A 24,807-nucleotide genomic window follows, 5' to 3' on the forward strand; every position below is an offset into this window, starting at 1 on the left:
TATTTTTCCATCAGTTTCTATCTTACACATTTTGAAACCAGGTTATTAGGTGCATACAAACTAATATCTTTCTGATGAATTTAACCTCTTATCAAATGAAATGCCCTCTTTACCTCCAGGCTTTTAAGGCTTTTTGCCTTAGAAGTATATTTTGTCTGATTTTCCTTTAATAGAAATCATGTTAGTATTTCCCTCAAATTAAAAAAAAAAAAGTATTTCTTTTGAACTTTTCCAAAATACCTTCTTATTCTGAACCTTTATTGAGACCGTGGAAGACTGTTTCAAGGTTTAGAAGTAATACAATACGTGTAAAGTACCTGGAACACTGTTTAGCACATATGAGTAAATAAATAGCAGCTATTATAAAATAATCATCTTTAACATTAGAAGTAATACTGATGAAAGAATAGAATACTTTCAAAAACAGTAATGATTCCATTTTTTTCTGAAGCAAGATTCTTCAAATACAGAATTAGACAACTAGATAAAAAAAAAGAACACAATAGTTGTAAAACAGATACCATTTTATTACGTTCCTGCCAAACATCAGCCATAGAACTAGTCATTTGTATACATAATTCTCAATATATGTAAGATCATCAGAATTAGAGATAATTCTGATAATGATTAATAAGACGACCTTAATAAGAACAAATATTTATGAAGTCTGTATTAAGTTCCAAGGACTTTTCTAAGTGCTTTACATGTATCAATTAATTGAACCCTTATAATAAACCTCTGCAGTAGGTCGTCCTATTATTATCAATTTACAGATGAGGAAACTGAAGTAGAAAATAGTGAAGTATCTCACTCATTACTGGCAATGACAGACCCAGGATTAGAACCAGGCAGCTTCTGCTTCCAAAATCCATTTTCTCCATCATTATGCTATGCTGCCTGTCCAGGTGCCAACAACCACCACCAAACTCAGACTTAAAATTGTTTTAAATGTTTTTTTCTGTCTATTCATATGCTCAGACATATTACCTGTTCAATGAATACTAGCAACCTGGCAGGTTTATAAATAGTTCCCAGTACTTTATAACTGAAGTTACAAGTAATATTGCTTAATTACTAACACTCTATTCTAAATCCTGGATGGTGGTGGCCATGCAAATTTATTTTTAATCACAGTGTGGTTCTCTTGCTGCTAAAAATTAGTGCCATAGTCCTAGTATTATATTTCTCCTTCTCCCACTATAATGTAATCAGCTCCTTATTTTTTTCCAGTTTTATTGAGATAATTTGACATATGATAATACTGTATAAGTTTAAGGTAGGTAACATGCTTATTTGATACACTTGTTTATATATCACAAAATGGTTACCATCATAGCATTAACTAACACTTCTGTCATGTCACATAATTACCATTTCTTTTTTGAGGTAAGGGATTAAATTTCTTTTTAAATTTTGACTTAGTTTACCCAAATCAAAACCTGTTCTTAGTTATGTTCAGTAACATAGAACACAGAAGAAATCACTCAAATCAAACAGGCTAAAAGACAAAATGAGATATTCCACAAAAATAATAAAGAATGAAAGAAGATGTTATTATCCACACTGCCTTTCTAGTTATACCATTCTGTCCTTCAAGAAGATTCAAACTTTCTAAATGGCATTGTGTGTTTCTCCTACTCCTTAAAAGTAACTTTATACATGTCATACAGCCTAATTTTATGCTTTCTTTTGAAATGTAGATAAACTGAAAGGTTAAGAGATACCAATCCTTATCTATACAGTGACTGAATAACACAGCAAAAAAAAAAAAAAAAAAACCAACCCACTCAGAAATCTGAGATATGTTCAATAAACCACTAAAAGACTAAAACATAAATAAGCTACTCCCAAGTTGAAAGATACCCAAGACTACTGAAAACCTGAACAAGTGGAGAGCTGCGACAGGAAGACCAAATGAGTGAAAATGTCAATTCCAATCCAAATCCCAACAGGTTTTACATGGAATTTGATCAACTGATCTCAAAATTCATACTGAAGGGGATGTGGCCATGAATAGCCATAATTCTTTAAAAGAACAACAGAGGCTCCACTCCATCAGATAAAGGCTCATCTTGGGTTAGAACATTTAAGACAGTAAGACATTTACTGATGCAGGTATAGACACATATAGCAATGAGACAAACGAAACAGCTTAAAAACTAAAGAAAGCATATGAAGAAATTAGGCATTACAGGAGCAATCTTAGATTTCAACAGGTACAGAATGGGCTACCGATAAATGATTTGGGGGACAACCGTGTATTCAAATAAAAAATAAAATTAGGCCCTTCAGCATCACACTGATACCCAAAGAACAATTCCAGGTAGGTTAAAGACCTATATATATAAAATTTAACTTTTTAATAAGAAAATACAGGAGAATATCAGTACTACCTCTGGGTTTGATAATGTCATAGATGAGACACAAAAAGCTCAAACCATAAAAGAAATGATTTATCCATCAGACTTAACTTCTACAAAACATGACACCATTGGCAAAGTTAATAAATAAGCCAAAGTCTAGAAGGACATACTGACGGCACAAATAACCACAAAGGTTAGAATCCAGAATCCAGAACGAACACTTATACAGAGTGAAGTAAGCCAGAAAGAAAAGCAGCAATACAGTACACTAATGCATATATATGGAATTTAGAAAGATGGTAACGATGACCCTGTATGCGAGACAGCAAAAGAGACACAGATGTATACAACAGTCTTTTGGACTCTGTGGGAGGAGAGGGTGGGATGATTTGAGAGAACAGCATTGAAACATGTGTATTATCATATGTGAAACAGATCGCCAGTCCAGGTTCGATGCATGAGACAGGGTGCTCAGGGCAGGTGCACTGGGATGACCCTGAGGGATGGGATGGGGAGGGAGCTGGGAGGGAGGGTCAGGATGGGGAACACATGTACACCCGTGGTGGATTCATGTCAATGTATGGCAAAAAACACTACAATATTATAAAGTAATTATCCTCCAATTAAAATAAATTTTAAAAAATCAATAAACTCAAAACAGAAAGCAAAAAATTGGGGGCAACTTAAATGTCCATCAACAGAAGAATATATATTTTTTTTTTCATGCAACATAATACTACATAGCAGGTGTGTGTGTGTGTGTATGTGCACATGTGTGTGCGCTCAGTCATGTCTGACTCTTTGGGACCCCACAGACTGTAGCCCGCCAGCTCCTCTGGAATTTTCCAGGCAAGAATACTGGAGTTGGTTGCCATTTCCTTCTCAGTTGATGGATCCCTCTTCCAACCTAGGGATTGAACCCATGTCTCTTTTGTATTTCCTACACCAGCAGGTAGATTCTTTACCACTGTGCCACCTGGGAAGCCCCAGCAGCTATATGAACAATTAAAAAAAAAAAAACCTTTAATGATACAGTTATAATTTTCTTCCTCTATTTCCCCAGAGATTATCACTGTCATAAATTCACTTTTGTTTCCTTTCATTTCCATATATGTTTATATAATTCATGAATGTCATAACCTCTAGGTTTTAAAATTTTATGTGTGTTTCCTTCTGTATTTGACTTTTTTCACTTAACAATGGTTTTCTCCAAAGATTTATCCCAGTTATGGAATGATGCTGATGAAAAATACAAAACGGTGTTGGAAGAAATTAGTCATAAATAAATAGAAACATAATCCATATTTCACGGATTGGAAGACTTAATATTGTTAAAATGTTAATGTTACCCAAAGCAATCTACAAAAGAAATCCCTGTAAAAATCCCAATGAGATTTTTGCAGCAATAAAAAAATCCATCCTAAAATTCATACAGAATCTCAACGGTCAAACAATCTTGAAAAAGAACAACAAAACTGGAGGACTCAAGCTTCCAGATTTCAAAACCTACCACCAAACTACAGCTACCAAAACAGTAATAGTACTGCCATAAAGTGGGCTCCCCTTTTGGCTCAGCTGGTAACGAATCCACCTGCAATGCAGAAGACCTGGGTTCGATCCCTGGAATGGGAAAACCCCCTGGAGAAGGGAATGGCTACCCACTCCAGTATTCTGGCCTGGAAAATTCCATGGTCTGTATAATTCATGGGCTTGCGAAGAGTCGGACACGACTGAGCGACCTGCACTTCACTTTCACTGGCATAAAGTACGGCATATAGACCAGTGGAAAAGAACAGAAAGCCAGAAATAAACTCTTGTACATGTGGGTCAAATGATTTTTGATGAAGGTGCTAAGACCATTCTCTGGGTAAACGACAGTCTTTTTCAACAAATGGTGGTTATCAACAGAACTGGGCCCTTAGCCAACACCATATACAAAAATTAACTCCAAATGGATCAAGAACCAAAATGTAAGAGCTAGAACAATAAAGCTCTTAGTAAAAAACATAGAACAGAAACTTCATAACACTGGATTTTGCAATGATTTCTTGAATATGACATCAGGCACAGTTAACAAAAGAATGAATAGACAACCTGGACTTCAAGAAAATTTTTAAAATGTGTATATTAAGAGACACAACCCACAGAGTAAAAAGGCAACCCACAGAATGGGAGTTAATATTTGCAAATCACATATATGATAAGGAATTCATGTCCAAAATAAACAGGAAACTCCTAAAACTCAACAACAAGAAACTCAATTCAAAAATGGGCAAAGAACTTGAACAGACATTTCTCCAAAAATATTCAAATGGCCAATAGGACCGTGAAAAGATACTCAACATCACTAATCATGAGAAATGCAAATCAAAACCATGAGATTTCACTTCACACTCATTACTATGGCTCCTATCAAAAAACATAGAATGTCAAAACACGGGATATGCAGCTCAAAAGGCTGAATCCTAACGTGGACTATGAGCTGCAGTTCATCGAAATGCATCAGTACTGGCTCACTAATGTCACTGACTCTAACAAATGTGCCACACTAACACAGGATGCTGAGGAGACTGCATACTGGAGGAGGGAAGGCGGTGTGATGGAGAGTCCTGTTTCCAGTCAAGTTTTTATAAAACGACAACTCCTCTAAAAAACACAGTCAAGTAATTAAAAACAACAACAACAAACAAGTGTTGCAAGGATGTGGGAAAACTGAAACTCTTTTGTATTGTTGGTGGGAATAAAATGGTACAGCTTCTGTGGAAAATAGTATGGAGGTTCCTCAAAGAATCAAAATAGAACTACCATATGACTCCAATTCCATTCCTGAGTACACACGCAAAAGAATTGAGAACAGTCTAGAAGAGATACTGGTACATCCATATTCATAGCAACTTCATTCACAATAGCTAAAACACAGAAGCAACCCAAGTGTCCACAGACCAACAAAAGGATAAGTAAAAGGTGGTATGTGCACACAATGGACGTTAGTCTTAAAAAGGAAGCAAATTCTGCAATATGTTACAACACAGATAAACCTTGAGCATTATGCCGGTGAAAATAAGCCAGTCACAAAAAGACAAAGACTGTATGCCTCTATTTACATGAGGTACTTGCTGCTGCTAAGTCACTTTAGTCATGTCCGACTCTGTGCGACCCCATAGACGGCAGCCCACCAGGCTCCCCCGTCCCTGGGATTCTCCAGGCAAGAACACTGGAGTGGGTTGCCATTTCCTTCTCCAATGCATGAAAGTGAAAAGTGAAAGGAAGTCGCTCAGTTGTGTCCGACTTTTAGCGACCCCATGGACTGCAGCCTACCAGGCTCCTCCGTCCATGGGATTTTCCAAGCAAGAGTAGAGCAGTCAAAATCACAAAGACTTAAAGTATAAGGGTGGATGCATGGGGTTGGAGGGAGGGAAGAATGGAGAGTTATCGTACAATAAGTATAGTTTTAGATTTATAAAATGAAGAGAGTTACAAGAATGGATGGTGGTAATGGCTGCATAACAATGTGAATATATTTAATACCACTAAACTGTACACTTAAAAATAGTTAACATGGTAAACTTTATGTGTATTTTACTGTAACAATGTTGGAGAAAACGGGAAGAATCATATTACACAGCTATCATAATCACGACTAGCAGACACATGCCTCAGTGGACTGGAACAGAGAACCTAGAAAAACACCCAGATAAACATGCCTAAGTGCTATGATCAACTATGTTGCCACTCTGATCTCGAACTTCCAGCCTCTAGAACTGGGAAAAATAAATTTCTGTTGTTTATAAGCTATCCAATCTCTCCTATTTTGTTACAGTAGCCTGAACAGACTAAAAAACAAGACAAAAACTGACAAAATATCTGCAAACCACACATCCAACAAAGGGCTAGTATGCAGAATATACAGAGACCTCTTGACGCTCAACAGTTGATAGCTTATGGTGAACGATGTCAGAATTTGTGGTCTCTGAAGGAGAAAATTTCTCTCTGGGACCCAAAAGACGCAGTCTCAGTCACTCAAGAGCTTTGTGTAACAAAGTTTTATTATAGTGAAAGGATCGAGTGAACCTCCACCAAAAGGCACTGAAAGCAGGTAGCAGAGTGCCTGCCTCGCCAGCTGCAGCCGTGCATTACGCACTCTTCAACATGCTGCTGAGAACAGACAAAAACAACCCTTCACGGCTGTGCAAATTCCATTAGACCCTTTCCCAAGGCATACATCCTGGAGATAACTTCAGTACGAGATTAGCCAGAAGGAACCTGTTCCAGTCAAGACGTTTCTGGGTGAGATACATTGTTGCTGAGAAATAGGCTCCCAGGCAAGATTTGTTACAATTTTAATTATTAACCATAGAGTCTAAGAAAAGCATTTCCACCAGTAAGACATTGTGCCTGTGATCATTAGCTCCTAAAGAAAGGCCAGTTCTTGGGCAAGATACATTGTTGCACAAGGCTTAAGGATAGCAAGAGGGAGAAAGTTCACCTACTCCTTAAAGGGCCCAGGCCTGCCTAAGCTTTAACTCTCTCACAGTAAAATAAAAACAAACAAAAAAAAATCCAACAAGAAAATGGACAGAAGAAAAAAATATAAGGACAGAAAGTAAGCACATGCAAATATGTCTAGCATCACTAAAGAAAAACCAATATGGAGGCTGCACTCTGAATATATCCCTAGACCACAGGCTCATAGTCACATAACCAAATTGTAACACTGTTCTGATTTCTCTGAAATACTGCCTGACCTTAAACAAAACCTAAGCTTTCTTCATGTCAATGTAACCTCACAGTATTCTAGCTAATAAGCTACAAAAAAGTAAGCTTAGCAATGAAAAGGAAAGTGAATTTCTAGAAACCAATCACAGTAGAAAACAATGAATTCATTCATGTTTATAATGAACTGCTAGAATTACTTGTGGTTTGAGGTCTCCCTGTTCAGGAATAATTTGTTTCTTGCCCAATAAAATATCCATATCAAGTAAAGCTCCCTGAATTTTCTTTTTTGACATTAGTCACAAGGGAAATGCAAATTAAAATCATGAGATATCACAATACACCTATCAAATGACTAAAACAGAAAATAATACCAAATGCTAGGAAGGATGCAGAGAAACTGGATCACTCCTACATTGCCTGTAAGAATGTAAACGGGTATAACCACTCTAGAAAATAGTTTAACAATTTCTTCAGAAACTAAACTTCCAAATACCATACCATCCAGCATTCCTGGGCATTAATCCCAGAGAAATGAAGCCTTATGTTCAAAAATCTCTATCACAACTAAAAAGTAAAAACAGTCCAGATGTCCTTCAGTGGGTAAATGGTTAAGCAGACAATAGTATATCCAATAATGGAATATCACTCAATAATAAAAATGAAGGGAAATATTGATGCATGCAACAACTTGGATGAATTTAAAAAGAAATTATGCAGAGCAAAAAAAGCTAATCTCATAAAAGGTTAGTGATTCAATTTAGGTAATGCTGAAATCATATACCTATAGAAATGGGGGACATTAGTGATTGACAAGGGTTAGGAACAGTTTTTGCCTTTGAACTGTGGCGGTGGAGAAGACTCTTGAGAGTCCCTTGGACTGCAAGGAGATCCAACCAGTCCATTCTGAAGGAGATCAGCCCTGGGATTTCTTTGGAGGGACTGATGCTGAAGCTGAAACTCCAGTACTTTGGCCACCTCATGCAAAGAGTTGACTCATTGGAAAAGACTCTGATGCTGGGAGGGATTGGGGGCAGGAGGAGAAGGGGACGACCGAGGATGAGATGGCTGGATGGCATCACTGACTTGATGGACGTGAGTCTGAGTGAACTCCAGGAGATGGTGATGAACAGAGAGGCCTGGGGTGCTGTGATTCATGGGGTCGCAGAGTCGGACACGACTGAGCGACTGAACTGAACTGAAGTGGGAGGGATGTGAATTTGGTTACAAAATGGCAACATGAGGAGATCCCTGGGGTGGTATGAACGTTCTGTATTTTGACTCTATCAATGCCAACATCCAGCTGTGATATTATACTATCATTCTCCAAGTAGTTACCACTGGGGGACTCTTTGTATTATTTCTTATATACACATGTACCTACTTTACCTCAAAATTAAAAGTTTAACTAAAAATGGTTTACTGGCTCACACATTGTTCATCATATATTTCATTCTTACCTGTATACCTGAAATATTTTGAATATTAACCTCAAAACATATTCAAAATCTTGTTAAGTGTGTTCTTTTAATGAGTTCTGGGGAGTAGAGGGCTATGAGGCAACCAAAACTAATTTTCATCTTTGACTTTTATCTGTGTATCCTTCAAAGATTTAAGGGATGACTAAAGAATAAGAGGCATTCTTCACACACGTCTGTGGTTGGTTAAGGCTATCAAGTTTGGAGGAAAAACGTAAGATTTCTGTACGTTTCTCCTTTAAGAATAGTGATCAGATTCCAAGTAGCATACAATACCTGCCAGCAAGACTAGTTAAGGAGAAAGATTTTGGATTCTTTATCATTTTTTAAAATCTATTTATTTAGGCTGCACTGGGTCTTCATTGCTGCCTGTGGGCTTTCTCTAGTTGCGGCAAGCAGGGTCTACTCTTCTTTGCAGGATCTTCCTGAGCAGGGATCAAACCCATGTTCCTTGTATTGGCAGGTGGATTCTTAACCACTGGACCACCAGGGAAGTCTCTTTGCTTTATGATCATTTAGGAGCTCCTGATACTGAGGGAAATTATTTCGGTGGTATCAAACCTAGTAGTTCACTTATTTACTGTTGCTGTGTATATTAGAGATCCTTACTGTCTTTTGGTTGTTTCAAACTAACACATTTTTTCAGATAATTACATAAGTCAGAAGGGGCTTCCCAGGTGGTGCAGTGGTGAAGAACCCACCTCCCAATGCAGGAGACGCATGTTCAATACCTGGGTTGAGAAGATCTCCTGGAGAAGGAAATGGTAACCTATTCCAGTATTCTTGCCTGGAAAAATTCCATGTACAGAGAAGACTGAGGGCTACAGACATGAGGTCACAATGAGCACACACACGCGCAAATCAGAAAACAGTATTTAGTGTGAAGTTGATTTTAAAATTGTATCATCTGTTAAGATTTCAGCAGGAAGCTTCAGTTCAGTTCAGTTGCTCAGTCATGTCTGACTCTTTGTGACCCCATGAATCACAGCATACTAGGCTTCCCTGTCCATCACCAACTCCCGGAGTTCACTCAAACTAATGTCCATTGAGTCGGTGATGCCATCCAGCCATCTCATCCTCTGTCGTCCCCTTCTCCTCCTGCCCCCAATCCCTCCCAGCATCAGGGTCTTTTCCAATGAGTCAATTCTTCGCATGAGGTGGCCAAAGTATTGGAGTTTCAGCTCTAGCATCAGTTCTTCCAATGAACACCCAGGACTGATCTCCTTTAGGATGGACTGGTTGGATCTCCTTGCAGTCCACGGGACTCTCAAGAGTCTTCTCCAACACCACAATTCAAAAGCATCAATTCTTTGGCACTCAGCTTTCTTCACAGTTCAACTCTCACATCCATACATGACCACTGGAAAAACCATAGCCTTGACTAGATGGACCTTTGTTGGCAAAGTAATGTCTCTGCTTTTGAACATGCTGTCTAGGTTGGTCATAACTTTCCTTCCAAGGAGTAAGCATCTTTTAATTTCATGGCTGCAGTCACCATCTGCAGTGATTTTGGAGCCCAAAAAAATAGTCTGACACTGTTGACACTGTTTCCCCATCTATTTCCCATGAAGTGATGGGACCAGATGCCATGATCTTCATTTTCTGAATGTTTAGGCCAACTTTTTTGCTCTCCTCTTTCACTTTCATCAAGAGGCCCTTTAGTTCCTCCTCACTTTCTGCCATAAGGGTGGTGTCATCTGCATATCTGAGGTTATTGATATTTCTCCCGGCAATCTTGATTCCAGCTTGTGCTTCCTCCAGCCCAGCGTTTCTCATGATGTACTCTGCATAGAAGTTAAATAAGCAGGGTGACAATATATAGCCTTGACGTACTCCTTTTCCTATTTGGAGCCAGTCTATTGTTCCATGTCCAGTTCTAACTGTTGCTTCCTGACCTGCATACAGGTTTCTCAAGAGGCAGGTCAGGTGGTCTGGTATTCCCATCTCTTTCAGAATTTTCCACAGTTTATTGTGATCCACACAGTCAAAGACTTTTGTGTAGTCAATAAAGCAGAAATAGATGTTTTTCTGGAACTCTCTTGCTTTTTCAATGATCCAGAGGATGTTGGCAATTTGCTCTCTGGTTCCTCTGCTTTTTCTAAAACAAGCTTGAACATGTGGAAGTTCACAGTTCACGTATTGCTGAAGCAGGAAGCTTACTAAATCTTAATTAGAAACACACAGTATTCTTTGGTGGACTGTTTACAATGACTTGCTGCCCTTACTGTAAGAAGTTGGCACATCCCTCTGTGGTGTGCATTCCTCCTGGTAGACTCCCCATTGATGTTTGTTTGGGCCACGTTACCTTTGTAAGCAGAAGTGATTGATAACTCCTACCTTTGACAGAAAGCTTTAAAAGACATCACAGGGTTTGGTCATCTCTTTTCATTTATGCCAGGAGTTGGGATGTCCTAGGTAAAGGTCTCAGGATAAAGAACACGGAGCTGAGTCAGAGCCAACCCATCCAAGGACATGTATCTCAAATGAGAAATCTGTTTCTGTAAGTCATTGAGACCTAGGGATTTTTGTTTCTGCAGCATAACCTAGTGAAAGCTGAGTAACTTGAACTTAAACCCTACAAAAGCTTAATTTATTCCCATTTTCTTCCTAGTGGAGATGAATAAAGAATGATTTGGGAATTCCCCCAGGTGGTCCAGAGGTTAAGAATCACCTGCCAATGCAGAGGACACAGATTTAGTCCCTGGTCCAAGAAGATTCCACATGCCATGGGGCAACTAAGCCCCTGTGCCCCCACTACTGAGCACATGTGCCGTAGAGCCCATGCTCTGGAACGAGAGAAACCACTGCAGCGAGAAGCCCACGCACCACAACCAGAGCACAGGCCCCACCAGACGCAGCTGGAGAGAGCCCGCACGCAGCAACGAAAACCCAGCACAGCCAAGATTTTAAAAGGTAGATAAAATTTAAAAAAGAGAATGATTTGGAAGTTTTCCTAAATCTTTACAGACAACATAGAAACTTTATTTGCTTAAATGACTTCAATGCGACAATGGTTTAAACTTAAACGCTGATTAACTCAACATTATTTATAAGTTATATACATGTGCTCTTGTACTAATATATATATAAAACATGCAGAAATAGAAAATTTTAAATAATTAGGTAAAAAATGAAATCTATGGCACTTAAAATATTAGTAATACAAAATTCTTTTGCTCTGGTTTATTTGTGAATGATTTTTTCCCCCATTTTTCCTTCTCCTTCTCCCTTTAAAAAAAATTAGATAACACTTTTTGAATTCCACCAAAGATTTGACTCCTGGATTCAGTTTACTTGGTTTAAATGGATACCATGGCTGAAGAAGATAGTTTACAAAGATATGGAAATCTAAATGGATATGGATAAAGCCCATTTCTTAGGCTGCACTTATTAAATCATGATGTTATCAGTTTCACTCACCAATTCTAAATCAAAACAAAACAGAATTATTTGCTTTAATCTACACTATCTGTAATCATGACCAGTTGTATAGGGACACATGTTCAGCATGACAGCAGGAAAATTCTCTTTAATTCCATTGCAACTCTCAGATTTCCATTTATGTCTCATTTTAAGTGTTATTTTCACCCAACCCCTTGCTTTTTTTTTAAATTGAAAACTTACAGAAAACTTGAATGAACACTATAAAATTAACATTTTGCTTTCTTTCTACACATCTATACTTTTTTTTTGGTTGAGCCACTTACAGGTAAATTGTAGACATAATTTCTTTTTTAAAAAAACAAAGAGAAAGTAAATATGAGGTTTATCAACTCCAATGAGTAATAGCAACTAGCTAGTATTTGGTAATACTGTTTTGATTCACCATATTTATTTTTTGGTTATCCTTTGTTACAATGAATGAGGTTTTCTATTTACTTAATAAGAAAAGACTCCTTTAAGAATTTTTTAAAAACATAACCAATTAAAAATGTTAATTAAATAATACATGGCAAAAAAAAGCCCACTCCTGTAACAAGACAGTGGAGTAGAAGGATGTGTGCTCATCCTCTGCAAGAGCACCAAAAACACAAATACCTGCTGAACAGCCATTGACAGGAGGATGTTGTAACCCACCAAAAAAAGAATAGCCCATGGCCAAGGACAAAGGAAAAGCCACAAGTAGGAGGGGTGCAATCACATTAAAATCAAATCCCATACTTGCCAGGTAGGCGACCCACAAACTGCAGAACAATAATACCAAAGAAGGTATTGCACTGTTGCAAAGCTTCTAGGCCCCACGTCAGACTTTCCAACCTGAGGATCCAGCAAAGGGACAGGGAACCCCCAAGGAATCTGACTCTGGACAGTGGGATTTGATTACAGAACTTCCATAGGACTCGGCGAAACAGAGACTCTTGGAGGGCACAAACAAAACCTTTTGCGCACCAGGACCCAGGGGAAAGGAACAGTGAGCCCACAAGACTGAGCCAGACCTGCCTGTGAGTGTTTGAGGATCTCCCCGTGGAGGCGTGGGTTGGGGCAGTGGCGCATATTCACTGTATTTCAAAGGAAGCCACCTAAGATGCAGACCACACTTATTTCTAAATATAACATTAAGCTCCGAGTACATAGCTTGGTATGTAGACAATTAACAATAACTTTGTGAACACTGGCTAAGAAGAGGCAAGTACCTGCATAGCAATAGGTCCCTGGGACATCTGAGAACTGTAATTCATGCCTATCATGCCTGGCATGTTAGGCTGCATGACAGAGACCATAGGAAATCCTTGCTGCTGCATCGGCATCAGACCTGCTGAAAAACAAAGACATCGTTAAGGTCGATGTGTTTCACAGCTTACTTTCTTAAAACTCTAAGTACCTAAAGGACTGGTTTCTTGGGAAGTGGCAGAGTAGAGAGGTAAAGGCATAGGCTCTGGTGTGAGACAGACTTGCTTTAAATTCCAGGTCCATCATTTACTTAGCTTTGTGATCTTGGGCAAGCTAAGAAAACTTCATCTGTAAAATCAAGATAATAATACTTGTACAGAATTTTTGTGCATACTTAAAAAGGCAGCACAAATGTGCCATCTATGTGAATAAGCCATCTCAGAAACAGATCTTCCAGCCCCATCAAACCTTTAGATGACTACAGTCCTAGCTGACATCTTTATTGCAATCTCCTTGGTCCTGGACCAAAACCACCCAGTGAGGTTACTCCAAGATACCTGACTCACAGACACAGTGTGGTTTACTATTTTAATAGTAAACTGTTTAAGTTTTGGGGTAATTTTCTATGCAGTAGCAAATAGCTAGTAGTTAAGAGTTAATACTAATTAAGCTACTTTTAATACAAAAGTAGGTTAAGAGCATGAACTTCTGAAGCCAACTAAAAATATTGCTTGCTAGGTTTGGGACCTTGGGCAAACTTGCTTAACTTCTTCCTGTACCTCGGTTTCACATTCACAAAACTATTTAATACCTAATATGCTTAAAGAAATGGTACTTCTCTTCTCTTTCCTTACATGGTTAATATAACACCACAAAACAGCCATCGGCATGCAAAGTATACAATGGATGAAAGTATGATTTATAGTATGGTACCTACCAAACTTTTCCAAAGAAGTAGTCCCAAGAGGAGAATGAAAACTACATTTCTCCAGGGATTTAATAAATACTAAATGTCTACTATATTTTAGGCACAGTTCTAAATACTTGGTATGCAACAGAGAATCAAACAAAATCCCTACATAGCCTGAAGACAAATTTTATCCTAACTTTACACTGCACCACAGATCACATCCATGCTAGTTCTAGTATAAGAGTTAAAAGAATCAAATTTTAATTAAAAAAAATTAAAAGTCTGGTAAAGCGAATAGTTGACTCATTGGAAAAGACCCTGATGCTGGGAGGGATCAGGGGCAGGAAGAGAAGGGGATGACAGAGGATGAGATGGCTGGATGGCATGACCAGCTCAGTGCACGAGTCTGGGTGAACTCCGGGAGTTGGTGATGGACAGGGAGGCCTGGCGTGCTGTGATTCATGGGGTCGCAAAGAGTTGGACATGACTGAGCGACAGAACTGAACTGAAAGTCTACCATGTTTATCTAGTGGATTTTGTGTACCTTCAAGGTATTTACAGAGTTTAATATCAGAAGCATGGATATTACATTGAGGTAACACTGATCAGTGGCAAGTTATTCATTTATATTAATCATTTATTCAAATATTTGAACCCCTACTCCACGTCGGGCACCATTCTAGGTATACAGCATTGGACAAAGCCAGGTCTTTCCTCTCATGGAACTTACACTGTAACTGGGGTAGATAATAAAAAAAATAAGTGGACATCAGGTGAGGGTAAGGGGTAAGAGAGTCAGGGAGAGAAGTGGCTGCCATTACATAGTCAGAAGAGGTTTCACCAAAAGGATGGCATTTAAGCAAAGACTTGAAATAAGGGAGTGAGCCATGTGGGCACCAGGGAGGAGCATTCTAGACATAGGAATGCCAAATGCGAACGCCTTGAGGCATCATGCACAATGAGAATGCAGAGACTGGACATAGCACAGGAGGATGTTATCCCTCTGATGCCTTTGGACCTACAGTTTTATTTATTTTCATAATTTTATTTAAGTCCTGAACAGGTAACTCAAAGATATGGCATGGCATTTAAAGGCACGGAAGTACATACAGTTGAAAAACAAGTCTTGTTTCTCTCCTGTCTCCCATTCACCTTGGTGGCCACTCTTCTTGTCAGTTCCTTGTACAGGCTTTCAGAAATAACCCATGCGTAATTTAAAGCCTTCAAAAGATCAAAAGGTCCACTCTAATACACTCCATTAAAAAAAAAAAAAAAAAAAAAAACCCTCGAAAACAGCTGCAAATTCCAGAAGAAAAAAATATCAGGCAACCTTTTGGGCTCTATCCTTGTCCTGTTCCTTTGCTTCATATGTAGGTTTTTACTTGGAAGTTTATAAAAATGCAAAATGAGGAGCCACAAAAATAAACACAAAACGCTGTGATGTCTTCCTAAACAACAACAGACCTCCACCCACTTGATCCAAATCTAGGACACATCTAATTACAGAGAGCTTAAATAATGAATAAACGTGAGCAAGAATGCAACTGACCCTTGGAAAAATGTACCTGAAACTCGGCCTCCATCACTGATTATGAGTGGAGACACTGACCACCTGCTACTGAGCCGCTCTTTATCATTTATCTCTACTGGTGACCTGGGAGTCTGTTTCTGTAGCAGGCCTACCATAACTGGTCAACACTGGCTTTGTGAGAAGGGCCAGTTTTCAGAGAGGCTTGGACTGTGCAGAGGAAGTGGGTACGCAGGAGTGGGAGAAGTGAGAAGATAGACAAGCATATTCTTCTGTCAATGTTCTGTCCCAGGGGTACAGAGACATGAGCTATTATACCCCTTCACTACTGTTTCCTGGAAGACAAAGCTAGAATAGATATTGGTGGGCCCTTGTCTGAAACTGAGAGAGAAGGAATATACCTAGCAGAGAAATTGCTAGAAATAAAAGAGACTTCAAATAGTTTAAACAGAAGCAGAATATGTGATAACTTATGTACATGATTATAGTAAGATCAAATTCATATACAGAAGACATAGGCTAAAACCACTAAAGAGGTTCATTTATTCATTCCATAAGCAGCTATAGAGACCTGATTATTTTCTGTCAGCATGCTGGGTGCTGGAGACACTCATGAGTATAAGGCAGACACAGCCCTTGCCCCACAGAGCTAACAATCTAGAGGCAGGAGAAAGCCGGCATTCAGAGAACTACAATTCATTTCATTTTTGTCACCTGTTTCTTTAATACTCCTGTCTTAAAAGTCTCCTTCACCTCTGAGGTTAAATAACAACCTGTTGATTTGATATTTAAATAAGTTTGGGAGAAATGAGGAATAATTTTTCTTATTCCCCATTACCCAATTTTTTAGAAATTTTAGGAGTAAGCTATCAGGTTCAACACAGCAAGAAAATTTTACTCTATTTGGAAGCAACAGAACTTTTTTTACTCATTTAATCCCCAAGTTCAGAAACAAATAGTGAAAAGTGAAAGCTGACAACATAAACTTTCACGTACCTTGAGGGGGTCTCAATCCACTGGCAACTGGAAACACGAAGCTGAAAACGCAACAAAGATACATCAGGACTGGGACTGCCCTGGTGGCCCAGCGGCTGAGGATCTGCCTGGCAACGCAGGGGATGCGGGTTTGATCCCTGGCTGCAGAACTGAGACCCCACACGCCTAGGGGCAACTAAGTCTGCCTGTCCCAGCTACTGAACCCGCATGTCACAACCAAGACCCAATGCAGCCAAATAAATAATATTTTTTTAAAATATATGAGGATCTTCCTAGTGCAAAGATTTTGGATAAAACATATTTTACATAAGTAAAACTCTAGCCAGGGCCCTGGTATCTGTTCCACAGTACAAAAAAATATAGAATTATCCACCATCAAAACAGTTTGAGCATCCACAGTATGCATGACAGTCAGCAGGTTAGCCAAGGGGGAAAATTTTGAACCAGAAGAGATAAGACTTTGAAACTGATCCTGGTTCTGTCGTTGTGTGACTCCCCTGGATTCCGATCTCTCCATCCATAAAATGAGAGGGCTGGATTAGATTCAATTCAGTGAACACTTATTGGGTGCCTATTACACGAAAGGCCTGAATGAGCTCAGGCTTGCTGAAGACACAGATGCAGGCAAATAACTTTTAACATAGGATAGACTGTACTAGGGCCTGTGAGAGGGCCAGAATACTAACAGAAATGAGAAGAAAACAGACTAATTTGATCAGTTAAATCTTGGGAAAGTTTCTGGAGGTAACTCTCAAGCTGTATCTTAAAAGAAAGGCACACTACACAGCAATAGTTTGAACAGAAGTTCAGAGGCCGAAGCTGTAGCATGTTCAGAAAAGTGATTTAATGCTGAATACAAGACACAGGATTGGAAAAGTAAGCAGACTGAAGAAGGCCTTTAAAATGTTTGATTTTGAATAGTACATAAAGTCAGATTTTTAAGAATTGTGGTAAAATATACATAATATAAAACTTTACCATTTTAACCATTTTTAAGTGTACAGTTCAGTGGCATTACAATGTTGTACAACCTCCACCAAGATCCATTTCCACAGCTTTTTCACCATCACAAACAGAAACTCTGTAGTCATTAAACAATAACTCCCCATTACTTTCTCCCCCCTCAACCCCTGGTAACTGCTATTCTACTTTTTGGTTTGATGAATTTGTCTATTCTAGCCACCTTCGATGGAATCATACAATACTGGTCCTTTCGCATCTGGCTTGTTTCACTTAGCATAACATTTTCAAGGTTCATCAAGCTGTAGCATGTGTCAGAATTTCATTCCCTTTTATGGTTGAATAATATTCCATTGTTTGTACTTACCACATTTTGCTTATCCAACTCATCTGTTGATGGACAGCTGAGTTGGCTGTTGTGAATAATGCTGTTATGAACACTGATGTACAAGTATTTCTTGGGAGTCCCTCTTTCAATTCTTTTGGGTCTCTACCTAGGAGTGGAGTTGCTGGGCCACACAGTAATTCTCTGGTAACTTTTTGAAAAACTGCCTGTTTTCCACAGCAGCTGTGTCATTTTGGATTCCCAATGGACCAGGTGGAGGGTCCACATCTTCCATCAACACTTATTTTCTGGATTTTTGTTTGTTTATAATGATAGTTATCCTAATGAGTGTGAAGGACCTCATTGTGATTTGAATGTACATTTCCCTGATGTCAGAGGTTTTCAGCAGAGAAATGATCAGAAACGTGCTGTATGTTTCTCTGGTAATGGGGTATGCAGAGAAGACTTGAAGTAACAAGAAACAGCTAAGGAAACTATTAAAGTAATCTTAATAAGAAAAGGGCCATAACCAGAGCAGTAGGAACAAAAAAGAAGAGGTGAATCAAAGTTATTTAAAAGGAAGAATCAACAGGACTTAGCAACTACCTGGATGGAGAACAGTATTGAAAAAGCTGAAAGAACTGAAGATGCCTCTGAAATTTGGGGCCTGAGTGACTACAAGGATGGTGACGCTGTTCACTGCAGACAGGAACCCAGTGTTAGCAGGTGTGGGGAGTAAGGTGCTAGGACGGTGTCCACGAGGAGCGTTCTAACAGGTAATCAGACAAGTAACACCAGATCAAGAGAAGGGTCTGCATCAATCTAGCTAGGCTTTTTTTTTATTTTCTGGCCACACTTTGTGGCATGTGGGATCTTAGTTCTCTGACTAGGGATCAAATCCGTGCCCCCTGAAGTGGAAGTACAGAGTCTTAAGCACTGGACCACCAGTGATTAAGTAGTAAGTCCCCTAGGCTCTTTTAAATAAACGTAAAAAGAGAAAAAAAAATTAAGGTCTGGTTGTGGATGAAGGAGTCAAAGGGATGTGTATACATAGTGAGAAGACAACAAAAGGCAACCTTGGAGAATTCTTAGTGAAAACTGTGTAGGGAATGGTCACTGACAACCAAGGAAATTGATTACAAGTGAAAGTTATAATTGGGGTAGGACCACATTTAAGGAAGGAGTTACCAGTGTCTCATGCTATAGAGAAGTTGATAACAATGGGGGTTAATAAATAAAGATTGCTGTTTTAAAAAATGATGATCTTTGAGTGAACAGTTTCATCACAGGAAACAGGAGCTGCAGAGATAAAGATTTAGGATACAAAAGATATAATTAGAAACTGAGAAACAAGGTTTTTGAGAGGATAGGATTAACACAGCAAAAGGATGAAGGACTTCTTTCTCTGAGACCAGAGGGAAAGAAAATGGGACAAATACAGAGGAAGGAAAAATCTGAGCCCTTAAATCTGGAAGATAAGAATCTGAAGGGGATTTCTGAGAGTCTTTTTAGGCACATAGTGAGATCCAGAATAGTATGCCAAATTTAGGTGTCTTTGCATTTTTTTATTGCACAACACCCCCCTTGACCCAGGAAAAGGGCTAAAACCCAAACTGCAGAGTCTTCTAACTTTAAAATACTTTGATCAAGAACTTTTTGGTAAGGTGGTTTACAAATTTCTAGTTGGATAGCTATCTGGTTACATGTCATTTACAGCCTTGTAGAGGATCTGAAACACTCACAAATTTTGCTGACAAGTGGGCCTGCACCCAAAGAGAGGCCTGAACAGTGAACAGCTTTTCTGAACAGCACACAAAATGTATTAGCTAAGCAACATGTTAACTGGATAACATGTTTAAACTGCAAATTGAAATTTGGTAGGACTCAGTTTTTTTTTAAGTTAATCATACACTAAGATTTATAAACTGAGGAGCAACGCATTTAAGTATTCAACATGTTGAGACTTCAAAATCCATTTTAAAGATTATAGACCTATAAAGGTTACTTTGAAAACATACACAAAAACTAAATTAAGGATATTAATAGATAAAGAAGATGTAGTACATAATTACAATGGAATATCACTCGGCAATAAAAGGGAACAGAATTGGGTCATTTGTAGAGACCTGAATGGACCTAGAGACTGTCACACAGAGTAAATTAAGTCAGAAAGAGAAACACAAATATCATATATTAATGCATATATGTGGAATCTAGAAAAACAATACAGATGATCTTATCTGCAAAACAGAAATAGAGACACAGGCATAGAGAACAAAGGTATGAACCCCAAGGGGGAGAAGGGGAGCGGTGGGAGGAATTGAGAGATAGGGATGACATATACACACTATTGATACTATACACTATATACATACTATTTAACTATGAGAACCTACTGTATAGTTCAGGGAACCCTTTTCAGTGCTCTGTGGTGACCTAAATAGGAAAGAAATCCAAGAAAGAGGGGACATATGTATATGTATAGCTGATTCACTTTGCTGTACAGTAGAAACTGACATAAACCTCTAAAGCAACATTTTAACAAAAATTAATAAAAATAAGAGTATTACTGACAAACATGACTTACTCCAATAATTATACAACAACCCAAACTACCTACTGACCTATTTACCACTCATAAGACTCTCTGAAATGTTTAGACCACTAACAGCCACCATACTTAAAGACCGGTAAGATACTGATAAAGACAGCAAAAGCTTGGCCAAACACTGGGCAGCAAGAGGACAAGCACTTTGATTTCAAAGGTGAAACCACTACGCATTACTTATGTCCTAGTCTGAGAGCAGCACTGTGAGCTCTATTCGTCACATGCCCATCTCTTTCATCCTCCACTTTCCCCTACCTTCGTGACTAACCCACATCAGCCTTCACTTCTCTCTGAAGCCTCGACTCAACAAGACTTCCCAGTGGATCTCCCCACCGGCAGACTCTAGGGCTTCTAACGCAGTTCATGTAGCACAGGTGAGACGCATCTCCCTAAACGACCATTTGATAAGGCTGCACGTGTGCGTGCTAAATCGCTTCAGTCATGTCTGACTCTGTAAGACCCCATGGACTGTAGCCTGCCAGGCTCCTCTGTCCATGGGATTCTCCAGGCAAGAATACTGGAGTGGGTTGCATGCCCTCCTCCAGGGGATTTTCCCAACCCAGGGATGGAACCCACGTCTCTGACATCTCCTGAGCTGCCAGGCGGGTCCTTTACCACTAGCGCCACCTGGGAAACCCTTGATAAGGCTGTGATTCCTCCTTAAATCAAATTTCCTTAGTTTATATTCAAGGCCCGCTCCAGTTGTACCAGAATTTTTTCAGTTTTCTCTCACAACTCTTCTCTCCCACTCAGTGCCACAGTCCGTCCTTCCAGCCTACCTGCTATCCCCTACTGTTCACTAGGCCTTCCCATCTCCATGACAATCTCTTGACCCTTTCCTCTTCCTCAAAATGAAAGAAAAAGGAAGAAAGTGAAGTCGCTCAGTCGTGTCCGACTCTTTGCGATCCCGTGGACTGTAGCCCACCAGGCTCCTCTGTCCATGGGATTCTCCAGGCAAGAATACTGGAGTGGGTTGCCATTTCCTTCACCAGGGGATCCTCCGGATCCAGGGATCGAACCCAGGTCTCCTGCATTGCAGGCAGAAAGCACTGCTGCTGCTGCTGCTGCTGCGTCGCTTCAGTCGTGTCCAACTCTGTGAGACCCCATAGATGGCAGCCCATCAGGCTCCACCATCCCTGGGATTCTCCAGGCAAGAACACTGGAGCAGGTTGCCATTTCCTTCTCCAATGCATGAAAGTGAAAAGTCAAAGTGAAGTCGCTCAGTCGTGTCCGACTCTTAGCGACCACATGGACTGCAGCCTACCAGGCTCCTCCATCCATGGGATTTTCCAGGCAAGAGTACTGGAGTGGGGTGCCATTGCCTTCTCCGAGAAAGCACTGCAGGCTTTATTTAACCTCTGAGCCACCAGGGCAGACCCCTCCTCAAAATGAGGCCCAGCTGAAATAGCTCTTCTTTGTCTCCAATGATGCTTGAATCCACAAATATTTATAGAATGTTTTCTGTGTGTACAATGTGCTACAGCTGTGGAAGATAAAAAGGTGAGGAGGCCCATAAGGAGCTTATAAAAGCAGGAAATGGACAAGCTTACAAATGATACTATCCCAGAAGGATACAGACTAACCAAGATTTTTCAACTTTTTTTTTCCCTAGTATACTTGACTTAAAAAATGCTTTTTTACTTCTCATCTCTTGGGTAGATTCTGCCCTTTACACAACTCTACAATTTATTCCAAGTAGCCCATTCGGGATACCAGTCAAAAGTAGGCTAACATTAGTAAAGTTGGAAAATGCCAGTGCTTTTTGCTTAGCCTCTTAGCAAACAGACAAGTACCTAAGAAAAATAGTAAATTATAGTTAATGGATTTCCTCTATTAAAAGCTGAACGAGACCACCTGGTTCTTTTTCCCTAAAATATACTTAGGTTGCAGCCATAACGTTAGCTTCTTCACCCCTCACCACTGGTCTCTAAAAACTGTATACTTTTTAAATTAACCAGTTTCTCAGCCTCGGAAAATCTCCAATACAGGGAATACTTACCAGACAATTTTCAATATAAAATTGAGTTATTCTCTCATATATCCTCTAGTTTAATAATGCAACATTACTACAGCCAAATTTTAAATAGAAAACAAAAAATTTTAAGTTCTATCACAATTCAGGCCATATTTAGGCAAAAAAAAAAAATTGTGCTCATGTTAAACTACTACAAACTAAAGGAAATGATTTACTCAACTTTCTACACTGAAGATGCCTTCATCTTTTTTGAAAAACAAAAACAAACCCCAAATGAATAACACCCCCCCAAAAAACCCCCAAAACAACAACCAAAAAAACCCAAACTTGTGTCTAGAATGCTGAATTCTTTTAAGTTTATATTTCCCCAGAACTTGGTGCCATGATTCATCATATACTTGATCAAATTAATGCCACTCACAAACATTTTAAAAATGGTCCTGATGATCAGAAGAGACTGACATATTTGTCTTCGCCAGCCGGTAATGACTTATGCTAAAAAAAAAAAACCGAAATATGCTGAAAAACTAATGCAACAGTGAAATCTGAAAAAAGGGAAAAAAGCAGTCTTAAAGCTAAAGGTGTAGAGAAAATGAAAGATGGAGTCGCACACAGGTGGTTTATTTAACAGCAACTGCTTCTTTTTTTCTGACATATATATATTACAAGCACCTTCAAGAGGTGATGACTTAAAAGGCTTCACACTGCGGTATTCATGACTCCAAAATTAAAACCCTGCATATCAAAAAACTAACACTTGGTTTTCCAAAAATAATTTGGGATGCTTAAGATAAAGAACTAAATTTATCTCCAAACGTGTATGAACCTCGGGTTGGCTAGCAAAACAAAGTCAGACTAGGTCATTAACAGAAATGGGATGTAAACTTCACAGAATCAAGCATTTCCTCAAACGGTAAACTTGCCAGGTTGCACTCATTCATTTCTTTTACCGTTCTGGGAAGCATTGGCGATTAGCAGCTGAAATATGACAGAGAAAGCAAATTTGTTTAAGGATTAAGTAAAAGTCTGGAAGCTTTGTCCTGATAACTGCCTACGTGCTGCTCAACAGTGAATTGGTGTTTATTGAGGAGACAGGTGTTAAGAATTACTTCTACAAGAGCTCTTTAGCAAATGCAAAGGTCTTCAGGTTTTCCTGTTTCTGGTATGTTAAGGAAGTGAAAGGACAAGTCGGTGAAAGCCGAACAGTGTGCGAAGAGACACACACACATATATCTTGGAAACACCTGTCCAGCTCTCTGAAAAGATCTTTCGGAGCCCCTGGTGAAGCCCTGGGAAAGGGAAGGCTCTTGGCAGCTTCAGATCCAGCCGGGCTAGAAGCGAGGCGTCGGGGTCCCTTCTTGACCCACCCGGCCGGCTGCCAGCCGCACCAAAGAGACCCTCGCCTCCTCCCCGTCTCCTCCCCGCTCGGCCCCAAAGCACCCGGCGCCCAGCCTCCATCCGCCCCTTCGGCCTAGGTTACCGGAGGGCGACCCTTCTCCCGCAGCCCTAGTTTCCGGGGAACAGGGGTCGGCGCCGGCTAAAACCGCCATAACCGCAGACCACCCGTCGACGGGGCGCGTCCTGGCCCAGCTCCTCACACCCACCTGCCTCCCCCGGCGGCCCCCGCGCCGGCTCCCGCGGCCCCGCCGCCGCCAGCTCCACTTCCCGGCCGCAGCGCCATCTTGCTCCGGGCCCGCCGCTGCCACCTTCCCAGCAGCTGTCAGCTCCCGACAGCCACTTCCGGGGCGAACTCCAGGCCCCACCTTGCCGCGGCCTGGGGCGACGGGGCGGGGCCGCGGGCCCACGTGACCCTCAGCGCCCGGGGGAGGGGCCGCGCCACCTCATCACGTGACCCGGCCGGCGAAGAGGGGCCTCTGGGTGCATTTCTGGTTCGGGGAGGCTGGCGGGGCGGTCTGGTCCCAGTTCTAAGGGAGCTGATTCGTCTCTGGGAAGGCTTTGTGGAGGGCACAGCTGGTCGAGCTGCAGGGAGTCGTCGTCGTTCCTGCGTTTGAAAAATCATCATCTTGGTTAATGGAAAGAATAGAGTCCAGTTTGAAAAACTGGATGGTGGGTACACGCGTGTTCTTTTACTGCGACTTTTTACACAAAGGATAGATGGAGCCTGAATGCTCCTCTCATAGCTTCACAATGTCCATTAGTGATGAGCTCTACTTTTCCCCTGGAACTTGGAAGATTTTTTTTGGCACCTGTCCTAAAATCTGAAGATGTTTCAGTTCAGTTCAGTTCAATTCAGTCGCTCAGTCGTGTCCGACTCTCTGCGACCCCATGAATTGCAGCACGCCAGACCTCCCTGGATGGAGGAGCCTAGTAGGCTGCAGT

At 40.2% G+C, this 24,807-nt stretch overlaps 1 protein-coding gene across 1 annotated transcript in view; it reads right to left on the reverse strand.

The window, feature by feature from the left end:
* The window catches only part of SYNRG (synergin gamma), an 87,499-nt gene extending 63,351 nt beyond the window's left edge, over nucleotides 1-24,148 (reverse strand). Inside the window, exons 1-3 of the mRNA XM_068977413.1 lie at nucleotides 24,072-24,148; nucleotides 16,600-16,640; nucleotides 13,189-13,307 (exon numbers count right to left, since the gene is read on the reverse strand). Coding sequence (XP_068833514.1) covers nucleotides 13,189-13,307; nucleotides 16,600-16,640; nucleotides 24,072-24,148 — 237 coding nt within the window. The remainder of the gene's footprint in view (nucleotides 1-13,188; nucleotides 13,308-16,599; nucleotides 16,641-24,071) is intronic.
* Nucleotides 24,149-24,807: the final 659 nt, after the last annotated feature.

Source organism: Capricornis sumatraensis, chromosome 8 (genome assembly GCF_032405125.1).
Source record: "Capricornis sumatraensis isolate serow.1 chromosome 8, serow.2, whole genome shotgun sequence".
Lineage (NCBI taxonomy): Eukaryota > Metazoa > Chordata > Mammalia > Artiodactyla > Bovidae > Capricornis > Capricornis sumatraensis.